The following is a 17,252-nucleotide window of genomic DNA, read 5'->3' as shown; positions in this document are numbered from 1 at the left end:
CAGTGTGGACATTCTAGTTCAGAAGCAGAAAAACTTTCCTGCCTTGAGCTTTACCAGCTTTCTGAGTGCATTTTTGTTTCAGGCTTCATGGACCAAGAGAACCCAAATGCTAATCAGACTTAGTGAGGGGGAGGAAAATTTTGGGAGTAAATAGCAGAATGCCTCACAGTAGCTGGGGAAACACTAGCCCAGCAATAAGGGATGGTGACCATAATGTGAGCACTTCCCAATTAAAAGGGTGACTTTTCATCAAATTCAGCACTTAAACTTTTTCTGGCACTTCAGGAACTCGTATAAGCAAAAGTAAGTGGCATGGCAATGTAAGAGCAACCCTAGTCTCAGGCCTTAGAGTATTTAAATGCTGAAATAGTCATAAATAGCAGCATTCATTGCTCTCAGTCCTAATTTGGGGTCTGTGCTTTTGCCACTGCTGGCTTTGCATGATCTAGTGGTCTGCATGGAAAGACAGATAAACTTCAACAGCTGTCAGAAGGCAAAAATTGACAAGGAGCATCACCTTGCCCGACTGTTTAAATCCTTTAAGGAAGTGTTGCAGCAATTAGAGAGGGAGTTTAATCTTTGCAGAGTGCATTAACACTCTCCGACCTCCCAGACAATAGATCAGGCCTCAGACACATAATGCTTCCCCAAGGCTTTTTAACCAGAGCATTTGATCTCATCCCCTTCTCTGTGTCTTACTGTAGGTATCCCTGTGTGAGACAGGATTCACTGGGCACTAAAGGACCACTGGCTCTGCCAGTATTCACACAACTTTCAAAAAAGAAAGCAGGGATTGCTTTCATTGCAAGGCATGCTGCTGCAGTACTACCGCTTCCCAGAAGAAGGAGAAAAAAAATAAAAAAGAAAAAGAAACAAAACAAGATTAAAACCATCCAGAGTAGCTCTGCAAAATGTCTTCATTTTTATTAATCTCATATTTCCTTTCTACTGCCACTGTTTATTTCCCAGCTTTGGAATATAAATCTATTTTTTGGAAAAAAAAAAAAAAGCTTAGATTAGTTTTTTATTCATAGAAACAGTTATCTGATAATATTTTCAAAATACTTCATTTCTTAACCCCTGCAGAGGGACTTAAGGGAAAGGGAATTAGGAAGACAGGTCTAGTTTATTAAGGAAATTGAAATATATCATTGCAAATAATTTTCCCAAATGTGTACATGGAAGTATCTGGGGAAGTTTTCTTAACTGCTGGAACAAGTCATCATCTCATTCCTGATGGGCATGTTCAGTTAAAAAAAAAAAAGCTAATATCTCTGTATCAATTATGCATTTCCCATTTAATATTCTAAACATTTTAAGAAAATTTGCTTAGTGCAAAATTTTTAATGGAATTAGGCTGTCTTGCCATCGTGTTCTGACAGAAGCCACATCTCCTATGGCCAATACATAATGGGAGGATAAAAGCAGCTCACTGGATTCCTACCCACTGCTAAAAAATGGGTGTTGCACTCTCCCTAAGCACTGGGGACTCTCCCCACCATGCAATGCTTTTGAGGTACCCTTATGGCTAAAAAATATTTAGATGAGGCTATTAATGCTTTTCATTAGCAGCAGGGTTTTATTTTACTTTTGCAGACCTACAAAAAGTGCCTTTTTGTGGAGTGCCTGCATTTCAAAAAGGTTTGGCTGCTGCTGAAATGGGTATCTCAAATTTGCCAAGCCAAGTGCATCACAAATGACAAAAAGGTCACATATACCCAGTATATTTAAAAACAAGCAAGCCTTCAAAGTCAAAGTGTAATGCAGTTATTTCTAATCTGAACAAACAATAGAATGCATCTAATGAAAGCTGACAATTGGCTTTGATACAGAGATGTGCTGCTCTCCTCTTCCATTAAAAGATGAAAGCTGAAGGGAAGTACAGAAGACAGCGAAAACAAAAACAAAAGTAGAAAGTTCTGAACCTGAGCTAGCAAAGTAGTTAAAGGCTGTTTTAGTGAAGACTTTTGCTCACCTTTGGCACTCATCTCTCAGTAAACATGCTGACTTTACACGGGTAATGCTAAAGGTAAAATAAATCAGCATATTAGACTGGTACAAAACACTACATGTTCTACATACTTATTAACGCTTCTCAAAATCACAGTACCACCTTTAAAAAGGAAAAAACACCAAAAGCAACCAGCTAAGCTTGACTACAGCGTGAATGCCACAATTAAGAATAAGAGATTTAATTTTCATGAAGTTGTGGGGGAAGAGATCAAAACTCCATTGATGTTATTGGTAGCAGTGCAAACCTTTACTGTGGAAGCAGTCAGATTTATAAATAATTAATAGTAAAGATTTTTTTTTAAAATCAGATTTCTGGGATTTTGCAGTCATCCCACTGCTCCACATTTATTTTCAACTGAATATTAAAAAAAAAAGAGAAATGTAAGGGACATACCCTTACATTTAAGGTATTTTTACTATTACTGCTATCCTCAAACAACCCAAGAACTTTCTGGTTACTTAAGAATTACCTCTAAGTTAAAGCACATCTTAGTTGCTAATAAAGAAAAGTAAAGCTAAATGAGAACAAGCTTTTTAAAAAAGTGTATTTGCTCTGCAGCTTCTCTACTAATCTCTTTTTATTTCAGAACTTGTAAAGGATCCAACTCTTTCTTATTTAAAAGAAAAAAAAGAAAAAAAAAGCCCGACAAGCAAACGCCTTAAGAGAAATCCCTCAAGGTGTATCTGTCTCCATCATAAAACCAAATGTTGCATTACCTTCAAATAGGAAATTTCTTCCAGTTGTCACGATTTCTGCAACTAGTGTTACATTAGCACTGAGAGAAAGGGTGAATTAAATTAAAAATAAAATAGTTCAAGCAAGAGAAAGAAAACCTGCCAGAAAAATCTGACAAAAGCCTGAATGCCAGAGCTGGCTCATTCCTGAGGGTCCATCGCCATCTACAGGCTTTTCCTCCTCTCAGAAAACATGATCGTTCTATTCACACAGGATCTTTGCCCAAAACGAGGATGTAGATTTTTTAAACTGCAGTTAAATAACACAGGTTTGCTGAAGCTAATGGAGTTACAGTGATTTAATCCACCTACAGATGTGTCTCTACTTATTCCTTCATTTTGGAAGAATTAAAAACTTCCTCTATGCTTCAGGGGAAAGCAGTGTTGCTCCAAGCTTACATTTGCGTTTAATAAAAAAAAAAATCTACATTTTTAAAACTAAAAGAAAAAAAAAAAAAAAAAAAAAAAAAAAAACACTGAAAGAGGTGTTCCACCAATGACATGGGCAATAATAGTCAATGTCTACAATTTTCCTGTAAAACTGACTGCTTTAAAGTACTTTCTAAGAGGTGTCAGGTCAAAGTAATGTGAATAATGAAACAAACCCAAGCAGATGCTGACTGAAAGAAAATCAATACACCTGTGGCTCTGGGGGGAAGAAAAGAGCACACTAAGTATAAGAATTTTTAATTTTAATGGAATTTTCACTTCCTTATATATACCTTTTTCGTCCTACATGCCATGGGTTTCCTGCCTTTTTTGTTTGTTTGTTTGGGCTGAGCCTTATGTTTTTCCCATACAGCTTGCAGAGTCTAAATCCATGCCAACTTTGGGAATTTTACAAATAAGCTTCTCAAATTCTGGTATTTCCAATAGTGGTGGGTAAGTAGCTTCTGTCTCACACTCCTGTTTAATGAGTCTCACGCAGATGCAACATTCATTCAACTCAGAATACTAATTTCATCTTTGTTTATGCAATTTCTAGTCTATGAATAAAGTGAACTTTCAGAAAAAGCACCAGGCAAATTGGGAAAATGAAAATTACAGAATCCTGACATGGAAAATCATCTCTTTAGGATCAGATAAGGTAGCAAATTATTGCAGATAAATTTTTCTTGGTTTTCAACCTGCCACTCAATTCAGAAGAATTACAAGTCAGAACCCTGTGATAAGAATCAAAAATTCAGAAGATGCCCATGAGTTTTAATGGGCATCTGAAGTCTCTCTAAAGAGAGAATTTTAGTTTCGCTAAAGAGAGTTTCATTTAAGACTGCAAAAATAAATACAGCCCAAGAGAAAAGCAGTGGGCATGTCAGCCTTGTCAAATTTTTTTCTGGCAAATTCCTGAAGTCAGAATGGAGGTTTGTAAGATAACCATAAAAATCATGAGCTAAATTCATCTTTGACACAATCCAAATTTTGCAATTTTGTTGGGACTAAAGGAACCAGTGCTGCCTTGCTGGAGAGAGAGTTTCACTTTTTCTAAAACAATTAAATAATAGTCAAAGGTTAAAAAAAATAAATAATTAAATGCTAATGTGTGATTATTCTCACAGTTGGGAGAACACAGAATATCTGCTAGTGAGGCAGGAGTGTTAGACACAGGAGTTCAGCAGTGTTAAATATACAAATAAACCCAGCAACAGGCAAGAGTATTATTTTGCTGTGCTGAGCAAAGCAAAATAAATACAAGGCATGCAAAAATAAATATGAAAAGTACAAAATAGCATAAGATCAACAACAATCTTTTGCAAAACTTCAGGACTTTAAAAGACACAAGGCGTTATATATGAAGGAAAAATAATAAAAAAAAATTTAAAAGGGTTTCATAAATCAAACGGTGAAAGTACAACACAATATAGCAAACTCCAGCCAGACCACAAAGAGGGTTTGCTCTTCATAAACATCAGATCAGGCAGCTAAAATTATTACCAAAGCTCTCTTGTAACTGTCACCTGTGGTGGGTATAATTACAGGCTACTGCTGCAAGCACGCCCACGTCATATGGCAATAAAAGGACCTACAGCTTGCCAAGACCAGGCAGACAATGGAGAACACACACCACCTGACGAGAGCCCAAAAAGATCAGCCAGGGAGACTAATAAAAATGACAGCTTCGAAACAAATGACAAAGCTTCAACCACAAAAAAAAAAAAAAAAAAAAGAAAAAAGAAAAAAAAAAAGGCGATATCAAATTAGCTGGAAATGCAAGCACTGAGCAGAGTTCTCCAACAGGCTGCAACTTGAGCACAAAGGGAGGAAGGATTTGTGGATGCCTTTAGTTCAGGTTTTTGCTAGAAAGAGGGTTTTTAAATTTGCCTTTTTTTAATTAGATAAAATGTTCCCACATTTGACCTTGGCTTTGTGGGCTGTCATTAAATGGCCAAAGAGATGAAAACTACATTTCCAATCTGGTTTGGGAGACTGACAGACACACGTATCTATTCAGGTATCTCAGCACCAACACCTTCCAGGGATAAATCCACACACTATAACAAAGCTGAATTTCTTTCTCCCTGCCTTAATTCTTGACTGGATGCCTGCATACACATTTCTGCTGACCAGCTGCAGAGAGGCTTATCATACATCAGGACTGTTCTTTTACCCAAATACTTGGACCACAGAGTTGAACACACACAGCCAAGGTATTAAAAGGCTTTATCATCAATTAAACCCAACAAAATGCAATTAAAGAGGGAGAGGCAGTGATTTTGGTCTCTCTCATTACCAGGGCTGAGGGAATCATTTCGATGTGATGCATTCAAGTTTTGAGTACATGGCACAGAAAGCCTCAAAAATATCAGCACAGCATAATTTAAGAGGAAGATCCCCAACCCCAAAATTAAGGGAATTCCTATACAGGGTAAATGCCTTGTTAAGAACACACAGAAGAAGTGACTCCTCAGATGCAAAACATAGTTTTGCTTTTATTTTTATTTAGGAACATTTCACTGGTAAGAAGCAAATTCCCAAAACTTCTGAGCTGGAAACATAAGGCCATCCATCTTTTTCAAAGTTAAAAGGGATATTTGTACTGGTCTGCGCTCAGCTCCATCTCACCCTGACTCTAAAGCTTCAAACTCTGCTTTTTAAATCTTGTTTATTGTGTTGTCAAGGCTCAAAGTGGTTATTTCCCTATTAACTTTGTCCTTGTTTGTTCTTGCATTTTTGAAAGAGCTGGAAATAACATGTGTTTACTTTGCTGTGTGTCTCTCAGCATCGTCAATATCACTGTTGCTATTCCAGGAATTTTAACTGCTGCAGCAGAGCAAAGTCTGGGATCTCGAGCTTAAATCGTATTTCCCCCTTCAACCACGGTAGAACAATAGTGGAAATGTAAAAACTGCAGGGGGAAAGGGTGAAACCATCCCGTTTAATTGTCTGGAGGAGTCTGTTTCCCATCCGAGCAGCCACTTGCGTCAGGTACCACTGTACTCCTGACAGCTTTGCTCCAGCCCTGCTGCCTTTGCACAGGCACTGCCACGAGCAGCCAGGGGCAAGCAGGATGCAAACGTTTCCTCCTTCGCTAGGAAAAATATTCTATTGGGATATAACAGCCTGAAATAAAAACACACCTCTCTACTCCACCCTTTCCACGCCAGAGTTCGAGACAACGGTATTAAAGATGTGCCTTTGCCCGGGATTTGCACAGGGGAAAAGGGGAAGAAATGTTGGGGGCTCTGAAGAATTACTTACTAGGTGAAATTCCTCCTCCAGCACCGGCTCTAGCCTGAACATGAACGAATTTCTGTAGCAAGGATATTTTACAGCTCCCCTATTTAAATAGAAACTGCCTTCCATCCTTTGCCGACTGCTTCTTTAAAACTGCAGCAAAACACAAGCTGCAAATGGGCTGAGAACAGCCCTCAGCAAAAGCTCTACAGTAAAACGGATGTAAAGACCATCTCTTTTGCATTAATACTTTTTTCCTTCTTTTTTAAGTTTTTTCTTCTTCCAAGTTCCCTATTCAGTGTTTGAAGAATACTCATTCTTCTCTCTTTAGGATTACATCTATTCATTTTATTTAGCTTTTTAATGTGGAGACATTTTAATCTACCATTACTTTAATGCTGTTCCCGAATAGTTTGGGAACAATGATTTATATTTCATCTTCAGCTGTGAGGATGAAAAAAAAAGGGGGGGGGAGAAAAAAACTCAAAATGGCTATACCCTTCCCATCAGTTACACATGTAGTTAAGGCAGGGTGGTTTGTGTTTTGTATCAGGGAACTGCTTGTTCAAAATTAGCAGACAATCCACAGGGAAAATAAGAAATATTTTAGGGGAGCTCATGTGAGAGCACATTTTGCTTCCCCACCCTATAAAAGAATGAGTTATTACCACCTACTGGTAAATACTCAGTTAAATTAAACCTCCCTCCTCTGCTTGGTTGGCCAGAGGTGCAAGAGAGGTTTGGTGACTCAAGTCTCTGTATTATTCCATAGCTGCTACTGGTCTCCCTTCTCCACAGATTTCTCATGTTCCCTGTGAAACTTTCATCCCAAGAATTTCCTCTTATTGATCTATAACTCCCCTCCCATCAAGGAAAAAATACAATAAAATAAATCACTGTGTTGCAAAACAATGCAGGAGTTAAATTGGATGTTTTACCCGTATATTGTTGTCATCTCCAGGGTTGAATTATGCTCAGCACAAACAGGGCTGGAACATTTTGTGCTTTGCTTGGGAAAGCCAAACCATAACATGCAGGAGACACTTGTCCACATACAGAATGAGAGATTTACCCCAAGTAAACTCCAGAAGGCTCAGATTTTGAGTTAACAAATATCTTTCCTGAGGGGATGAAGAACATTTCCCTCTTACTGATAAGCAATTAGCAATTTCAGAGGACACTGTCAACAAGCCAATGGCCTTTTGCCTGCAGTTCATCACTATAAATATGGCCCAGCTCAACAGGGATCAAAAATTGCTCGTGTCTAATAAGATGATTGGTATCTTCTCTCTGAGATGAGTTTAGCTAGGCTCAGATCCAGCTGCTGTATCAGGAGCTGAAGTGGCAGAGTGCTCCATCACACACTCAGCAGGGATGCCCACAAGTTCACAGGCTCTGTCCTCTCTGTCACTGCCCCAGATCTGAAGCAATCTGGCAGAGCAATGCACACCCCTGCAGCCTCACCCAGCCAGCCCTGGGGCTCCTAAACCTTCCAAGCACCCCCAGCCCAAAGGGACAATGCCCAAAACCAGGCATCCCCAAGCTCCCTCTAGGTTTAAAGAGCTTTGGAGATCTCAATGGAGAGCAGTGACAAAATCCCACCTCTGCAGCAAGGAGCACAAAAGTTCACATTTGGGTTGTGCTCCCTTACTCTTGCATGAGCCAGCTTTCTGGGAAGCCCAAAGTGCTCCAAAATGACCCCCATGCCCGTCCTTTTCCCAGCTGCTCACCATTAAATAGCTGCATGGAGCTTGACCAGAAGCCCCACATTTCCAACACATTATGCTGCATCACCACACGCTCCTCCCAGTACCAAACCATCGTAAAATAATTAGTAGACACAGCGCAGTGTCACTGCAAAATAAACAAACACTGCCTGTGCCTGCTGCCTCCCTTGTCCGGCTGGCCCCTGCTGAGCTGGAAGCATCACTCCCACCTGGCCCCACCCTGGCAGCAGCCTGGATCAGCAGGAATCCTGAACTTGATGGAGTGGGAAATGCTGCCAGTGCAAATGAAGGATTCTGGCATGGCTGAGTGTGCAGGGACCCTGAAGGAATCCAGAGCAGCACTGCCAGCCACACCAGAGGTGCTCTGGTGGCTGCTTTCCCATCGTTTGCCTGATCCTGTCAACGTCTCTTGCAACTATCATGCAAACTTTAAAAATATATATATATATGATAGTAAAAATTCCAGTCAATATATCCTTTTAATTCGCACCAGCTTATATTTTTTTAATGCAATTACTGTAATTTCATTAAATGGCATAATTACCATTAATGCAGAGAAAAGTGTCAATAGAAGGTGTAATTATGTTGTATGAAATCACAAGCACAATGTGCAATGATGCATAATTCCTCATGAAAACCATTGTGACTAAAATTAACTTTTAAATATTTTAAAGATACATATAATACAGTAAGAATGATTTGGTTATTACAGACTTCACTTCCACAACCAGCAAAGGGGGAGCAGAGCAGGCAGGGAGTGTTTGCATACAGAAGGAAGGTTCAAAAATTTGGTTTAAATGCACAACAGGAAGGTAAGAAGACAAGTTTTTGTATGCATGAGTGGGGAAAACAAACAGGTTATAATCAGACATAAAAGCTGAGTTGTGAGCAGACATTCCCCCAAGCACACCACAGGACACAAATCCAGATTTTGGACACTAGTAATGCTGTGTGGAAGTGATGTCTCAATGGAGAAAAGTGTGGTGAGGAAGGAGTGAAGAGGACCAGGCTAAAATTACAACACTGAGAGTGCAAACTGGTAGAAAAATGTCCAAGGTAGGCATATGGAGTCTGCCAGGCACATGGGAAGGACCATACAGGGATGTACTGCACTATGTGTCCTTCACTTCAAAATAAAGACCTTTTTGTGACATATGTTTCAATCAAAATGTATTGTGTTGAATACAGAGATAACTATATCAGGATTAAACAGAAAGGGATGTTTGAAGGTCTTTTTGGTCTTAAAATCTACAAAATCCCCCCAAACCCTGAACTGATGGAGAAGAATACACTAAGTAATTAATGGGTATCTCTTGGTATATGAGCACTGTCAACTCTACATTTTTCACATGGGGGAATATTCCTGATATTCCCAGGCAGACACAACCATGTCTGGCCATTTTTAACACCAGACCAGTGAAGAGAGGTAAACTACAAAGAACCCAGAAATTCTATGTGTGACCCCTTCCTCTGACCCAGGATGTTTTCTCCAGTTGTGTAACACCATTTCCACCAAACCCTTTATGCACAGGGCAAACATCACCAAAAGTGAAAATGTGCTCTTCATCTCACCTCCCTTTCAACCCTCTTTCCTAAACCTCTAAGCTTGAAAAAAATCTGATTTTACATGTGCTTCAGCACAGCCCAGTGTCCTCTGTGCCTATACAATTAACTCAGATGAAAAATCATCAGATTAAAAGCACAGAACGCTGATGAAAAATGTGATTACATTTTTATAGCACAAAAAAATTCATCTACTCACATGTTCTTGGACTGTCTCCCCTCACCATTACACCCTAATAAAGAAATTTAGCCTGGGATGATGAATCTTATAAATGAGGCAACAGAGTGAGAGCATTTTTCTCATTCACTCGTGTCCTGCCTGTGCTGTCCTCTGTTTCCTCCCTCTTCACCTGTCCCTCTTTTTCTCTTACACCCCCAAAAGCTGCTGATGTCCTTGTCACACACACGAGCTGTGGCACCAATGGGGAGGGAAGACTGAAACAGGAAGGTGAAAGATTCCATGTCCTTGGCTATTGCTGTCCTCTGACAACCTCACAAATATTTTATCTGTCTGGCAGCGGGTTTTGTCTGATTGCTGAGGAAAACAAGGCTCTCATGATTACACTGCCTGCTTGTCTTCCTCCTCCTCCTCCTCCCTCACTTCATTCCCCCTTGGAAGAAGGGGCATGGGTTACCTGTAGAGGGAAACCAAGGGAAATACCAGATCAAAATGGTAATTGCCAGGGGCCTGAGGGACATCATCTGTAAGGCAAAATAATTTTTAAAAACCACATTTTCTAGTTTGAGGGCCTAACTGGCATCGAAGCTACCAATAAAGGGTTTCATGAACTCAGCTGAAAAATGGGTAGAGAAGCTTTGTGCATCCTCCTCACCTCATCTTTTAACCAGCACATGAGGAGTGGATTTTCCACACAGACTGGGCAGGGAGGGATGCTGCACCTACTGTGCTGTGTGCGTATTTTCAATACTATGAACACTCACGCTGGAAATAGTGAGAGAGAGAGAGAGAGAGAGATATAATTAGCATTTCATTTTTAGTGCCAGAGCTGAATTATCTCCATGTGAGAAAAATCAGATAGACTTAAATTTTGGGTTGTAGAAGAAGCCTGTGGTAATTATTCTTAGAGTTGAGTATTTTTATTCCTTTCCCATTACCCACTTCCTTTCAGGAAACCAGGAGTATTATGGTATCCAGTAAAGATGCTATCAACCTGTAACTTGTAACCTGCTTATAACTCTTTTTGACGGGAAATAAATTCCTTTTTCTGTACACCCATTTTCCCACCTTCTTATTTTCTGCCTCTCCACCCCTTCCAAACTTTTCCTAGGTTTGGAAAACTGAACTTGACAGCTGTAACTTCACAAGCACTTTGGTGAAAAAGAGCAATCCTTTTAAATATGTGCTTAGATTTCTGCTTACAGTGATGGCAGGACATGGACACTGGGATTTTACCCTCTCATTCCAGCCCCAGCATGAACAACCACCTGATCCCCTTGGACACAATCACAGAACCCCTGTGCACAGCCACTTTTATTTCAGTGGTACCAACCACTCTGCTCTCCAGCCTTAACTATATATAATATATATAATATCTTCTGAATCAATTTCAAGAAACAAGAAGACAAAAAATTAGAGAAAAGACCCTCTTCATCCTACCCGCTCATCTGTGTGAGCCATCCCTCTGACCTACAGAGTGAAGACAGCTCCTCTGCCCTTGTTTTGAAGCTTCTTTCAATCAGGACTGGTCTACTTTACCCATCTGTGGCAAATACACTGATGTGTTTTCCTTAAAAAATCCTTTAAGTATGTTACAATTCACAGACAGTAAATGCAGGAGAAAATCTTAGCGATGTGGATGTTGTATTGCTTAGTAAACAATAAACTCAAAAAACTTTCTTTCTGCATGCTGGACCACCACAAAACGATTTTTGCAACCTTTAATGGCATGCCAAACATTTCAAGCATGAAGAAAATGTCACACCGCAGAATAAAGCGCAGGCAAAATCTTTTTGTGCTTGAGTGGATTATGAGAAAACTGCAAATGGGGTGTTTACTACCAAGAGGAAAAAGAAGAGAGATGAAAAGCGGGATAGGCAGGTGGAGAAGTTGGCTTTTGGTTTACAGAGTGCAGTAGAACTCACTGACCAGCCTTCTCCTTTTCTTTTCTTTCAAACAATGTATTATTACAGTCAGGAGAATAAATTTGCAACAGGCAATGCCAACACAGGCAGAGCAGGAATTGATAACCTGCAGTGAAGTGATGCCTCACTGCAATGGAAGATGGAAGGCACAAAACCCATCAGAGCTCACTGTACCACTGAGATCAAACGCATCTCCCTACATCATCTTTTTGGCCACCACCTCCTGCCTTTCCTACCCCCCAGCTGCCATGTTTCAAATTAAAATAATTCAAAATTCCAGAGTGTTACAGCCTGCGCGTGGCGGCATCACCCACCACGGACATGGACATCCCCAGAGCTCGGTGCAGAAGGTGAACACCTCTGCTCCCAGCCAGGAAAAGCTGCTCCTGAAGGTCTCATTCCCATCCCCACCAGGCCCAGTGTGGCCCAAGCTGCCCTGCAGCCACAAAACAGCAACAACAGCCAACGAGAAAGGGCTATGCGCTAGTGGGGAGGAAGACGCGGGAACACTGATGGGGAGGAAGGCACAGAACACTCCAGATCCTACATCACTCAGCCCCATGCAATAAAAGAAGAAATCCACTTACCACAAATGCTATCAGGCTCTTCACCGTGGACTCCCAGAGAAAGCAGCTCCAAAGGAATTGTATTGTATTCCATATTGCCATGGTGATTTTTTTCACGCGATCAACATTTCTTGATAAGATCTGATAAATATTGAGTGGGAGGAGGGGAGGAGAAGAGGAGTTTAATCAAACACACTAATATCCTACTATTGCTTTAGAAAAAGAGATAATTTAGTCTACAAACGCATGCCAGGGCACATATTACAAATAAAGCCTCTATTTCAAACACATTCGCCAGCTCCTGTCTGCTTTCTGATTACACCCAAACCTTCCAGATTTTCCTCATCTCTTATAAAAAAAAGGGAAAAAAAGGCACAAACTGATGCCAAAACTAAATAAAACAGTTATACAAACCTACCTTTATCGTCATTCAATTCTTAAAATACATCAATGTCTCAGGGAAAGGGACAGAGAGAATGTAGTCTGCTGCTCTATTCTACATGTTTTGGACTAGTCCAAAGAAATAAATAGGGATTTTTAGACTTATTGTAAGGCCTCTCAATTTAAAAAAGAAAAATGGCTATTGTTCTTAAATCCTATGGATTTTCTACATAAGGAATTTAGCCTTTCTTCACAAAGAAGGGAATAAGGCTCTCATTGAGCTTTAAGTGCTGCGAAGTGTGCAAAATCCACAGCTATCATTTTCCCCACTCTGAAGCACAAAGCAGAACTACTGATGCAAGCCAGATCAGAAAGCAATTTCATGTTAACACAAACAAACCTTTTAATATATACAGAAATACACTGAATTTACATGTGTTTGGCATTTTATGCATAAATAGGTTTTGTTCTTGCAATTGTGCTACAGCAATTCAAACCTTACAGATGCAAAAGCTTAGCCCAGACCCAATTTTCACCTTTTTAGAAAATTTGCGGTTCTCCTCAGTAAAGCGCTTTTCTCGGGGCTTGAATGTTCTAATACTTGCTTTTATCTAGAAAAAAAAATTAATAAAAATAAGACCATGTAGTTTTAAAGGGATTATTTAATTTTCATAGCACCAGCACTGCTCAGAAAGATGAGGAATTTCAGCATCTCTCAATCTTTCCAGACTCTGTGTGACATAGGAGCTACTTTTAGTACATATTTGCTACAATGAGGATGGTGAGGCACTGGCACAGGTTGGCCAGAGATGTTGGATGCCTCATCCCTGGAAACATTCAGGTGGACAGGATTCAGACTAATCTGTGTAGGGGAAGGTGCCCCTACCCATGGCAGGGTGGGGTGAATGAGATAAGCTTTAGGGTCCCTTGGAAACCAAACCACTCCATGATTCCATGCTGTGGAAAATGCAGACAGGTTAAATTGGGCAAAGCTGGACTCACTTGAGCAGGAGGAGAGATGTGGCACAGCCCACGATGCCCTTAATAAATAGGAGTTAAACTCAGTAAAAGACTGGAGGGCATAAAGGATTGAGACTGACTCAGCCACCTAAAAACTAAGCACTGTGTCCATGCCTCATTAATTTTCCTGTCAACACCCTGGGAAGAGAACATCCTGGGTCAGCTTTTTAGGGGAGAACTAGGTATTAAAAGTAATGTATAATAAAATGAACCTGAAGCCCTGTTTTGGCTTGTGCAGTAGAAGTTGTGGCTGCAGCAATCAGCACCTCTTTCCTAAGGTTCTTGTGGTTATTTGTCCCTCCAGAAATGCCCCTTCTCTATCCCATCCACAGCTCTGAGAGCCCAAATCTTCTTCACTCACAGCATCAAACATCCCTCCACCACCAGATGCAATGGGGACAGGACTCTTCTGGCTTGGCTCCTGGTTTTAAAAGCAACACCCTCACCCTCGTCCTTGCAGATTTGCACTTTTCTTCACTAGTGATAAGAAAAAAGAAAATACTTCACTTACAGGATTAAATAGGACATCCAACTCCAAGTAAATTACTCCTTTTGAAGCACGTTCCAAGTCTTTATTCTTCAGTGTGTAACAACTTTGTTTACCGTTTCTAATCTATAGTTTGAGGTGGGGAGGAGAGAAAAAGCATCAATATTTTCCTGGCTGTAATCCTCAATGCAATTTAAAGACACTGCAAACAAATAAATAAATATTTATAACTCAAGCACAAAAGATTAAAAAATAAAAACTTCTCCCAAACCCTGATAATATACTCAGAGCCTGAAATACAAAACAACTGTTGGATTAGAGACCTATAAAATTGCAGATTAAATCTCTTACGGTCCAACTTTAATTTTCAGACCTTGTACTTTATAGCAGAGCATTGCACGCAATAACCAGTCTGAAAATTCTGCCCTGGAAGCCAGTGAGTTGATGGGAAGTAATCAGCCTCTGTTATTACAAGTTTAAAATGGGATTTTTCTTCCAAAGTTTAGGAAAAGAGCCACAAACAACAACTTTACCTACCTATTGCACACTCCAGTACACGAAACCACTTCTTAATGCTCAGTTTATTGCAACGTTATCAAATTATTACCCAGCAAACAAATGCAATCCAAAGAAATGAACAGGCTGAAGTGGAGCAAATGCTAATGTAACAAATGTTCAAAATTAACTAATTCATGTAAAAGACTTCTCCCCCCACCCCACCCCAAAATTCAATACCACTTCTCTGCTCTGATCAACCCGTTGGCCCGATCTCATTAAGTATCTATTAAACAAAAAAAAACAACCAGCCCAAAAACAAAATACCTTCCTTGCCATTTTGTAAACTATTTGGCTCAAAGCAAAAGCATTCTCTCTTCAAAAATGATGGCAGAAATGTATTTATTACACACAGTGGGATATGTATTGATTAAACATTTGGCTTTTTAGGAAGCAGACCAGTTAATTCTAAACAGCAGTAACATAAAAAACTGCAGCTTACCAAAAAGCTATATTGAGGGACTGTAATGATCAAAGATTAAAGATAACGGAGGAAATTTGGGGGCATGAAATTGCAACCATATTTAAAATGGCTATTGCTGCTCTGGCATTTAGAAGAGACACTCCTATAAACTGTGGTGGAAATGAGTAAGGAAAAAAAAAAAAAGGTGTAATAGGAACAAAGTGATTTCACAAGACAAGGGAAAGGTCACTTTCCTTCCCAATGCTGCTCCACCCTTTCTATACCAAAACAGCTTGTCAAATGGTACATGGGATTTTTGCCCAAGGGTTTCTAAGGGATCTCACAAGGACCAACTTTGCATCCTCAGTGGTGTACAGCCAGGAACTCCAGCTATTTCCTATTTTCTCACCCAAAGCTCTACAGTTACAGAGACCTCTGTGGAATTCATTTAATACTAATAAATAAAAACAATAACACTAAACTGATCACAAAGCACCTCTGCTTTCAACACAAGAGAGCACACAGAGTGCTGGAGCTGGCAGCAAAGGATGCTGCAGGAACAGGGCAGGTAAAAAAACATTTTGCAGTCCTGCAGGCTCAAAGCAGAAGAGCTGCCAAAGTGATTAAACCCTTTTCTAGGGCCAAATGGACTGGCATCAGAAGGTCCTTGGGCCAACTGCCACATGCAGCATTGTCAACCCATCGTAAAGGTTTCTGCTCTCTCACCAGTCTGCTTTTCCCCCCTTCAAAAAAAAAGGCAAAACAAAATTGAATTTACTGAATGAAAACAAAATTTTGTTTGGAAAATAGTGGTTTGTTAAATTTTACAAATTAAAGGATAAATGGTTTTACTGATCGGGTTTGAGGTCCTTGGTGCAAGCAGCAACAGGTTTAGCCTGTGCTTTGATTCATGGATTCTGCTGTGAAAGGACAAAATGTACTTTATTCCCAGTGAGTCTGCAGAAATGCAGATGTCCAGTATATATCACAATACCCTAATTCTGGATTCCCCATGGTTATCCATTTTGGAGCTGAATTTCCTTGTATTTCAGGTACATATATTTCTCATCACATTTCAGCCAGTTCCACCAGAAGCAACAGCTAGTGGGAAAGCCTCTTTATATTCTTTGAGATATATTTCTTTCTTACATCTTTCAAGAGCATAACCCACAAGGAAAAGAAATGTGACACAGAGCTAAATTGATAGAAAAAAGGAAAAGAAATGTTTCTGAGTGTTTGAGCCTGATAGTGGTGTTCTACACTTAAAAAAATGCTTTGGGAAAAAGACTCTTCATTTTAAGAGCTGGAGCTGAATCAAACATTTTGGGTGTGCCTGCAGGTGTTTTCAAACAGTAAGTTTTAAATCAGCAGCAAGTAATTTCCACTTCTGTATCTGTAAATAGGGGTTGCTTGGGAAACTTGCTGAATGGTGTCATTATTATTGTTGCTGCTATTCTTAAATTGAACAGAGCGGGAAGTAATGTAGTGCAAATACAGTTTTAGGGTCAGATTTATTTAGCATATTTAATTCTAAGTGTTCAAACTGTCTGGAAAAATGTACAAGTATAACACAGCCTAGGACTAAACATTTCTACAGATATTTTAGCTTCAGACTTCTTTCAGAGGCAAAGAAGCACAAGAGAAGAATGGCAGCCTATGAAATGGCCTGTCTCCACTGCATGTTCATTTGGATAAAAAGGAAAGAAAAACTGGAAAAAAAGTCAACAAAAGAGTCCCTTACAGTTTTGGCACCGTGCTAGGGCAGTGTGGTTCAGCAAAAGGTACTTTTGGGTAATTCTAAGACCCATGACTGCATGGAGATTACGCTGGTGGCATGGCTCAACGGTGCCCACAAGAAAACATGCAAAAAAGCCTTAAATACTCCTCATTTCCCCTGTTCTTGGGGCACAGTTCAGATTCTGTCCAGCTTCTCACCCAACCTGAGAGACAGACAGTCACAATAATTTCATTTTGCATCTATTTCTTTCTGCTCTCTCTCTCTCCCCAGTCTCTGCTATTCCCGAAGT

At 39.9% G+C, this 17,252-nt stretch overlaps 1 protein-coding gene across 2 annotated transcripts in view; it reads right to left on the bottom strand.

The window, feature by feature from the left end:
• The window catches only part of MCTP2 (multiple C2 and transmembrane domain containing 2), a 118,504-nt gene that overhangs the window by 33,286 nt on the left and 67,966 nt on the right, over positions 1 to 17,252 (bottom strand). For both annotated transcript variants that reach the window (XM_063169902.1, XM_063169901.1), the window contains exons 16-18: positions 14,292 to 14,393; positions 13,297 to 13,371; positions 12,401 to 12,520 (exon numbers count right to left, since the gene is read on the bottom strand). In XM_063169902.1, the coding sequence (XP_063025972.1) occupies positions 12,401 to 12,520; positions 13,297 to 13,371; positions 14,292 to 14,393 (297 nt within the window). The remainder of the gene's footprint in view (positions 1 to 12,400; positions 12,521 to 13,296; positions 13,372 to 14,291; positions 14,394 to 17,252) is intronic.

Source organism: Melospiza melodia, chromosome 15 (genome assembly GCF_035770615.1).
Source record: "Melospiza melodia melodia isolate bMelMel2 chromosome 15, bMelMel2.pri, whole genome shotgun sequence".
NCBI classification, from domain to species: Eukaryota; Metazoa; Chordata; class Aves; order Passeriformes; family Passerellidae; genus Melospiza; species Melospiza melodia.
This window is presented reverse-complemented; position numbering and strand designations above follow the sequence as displayed.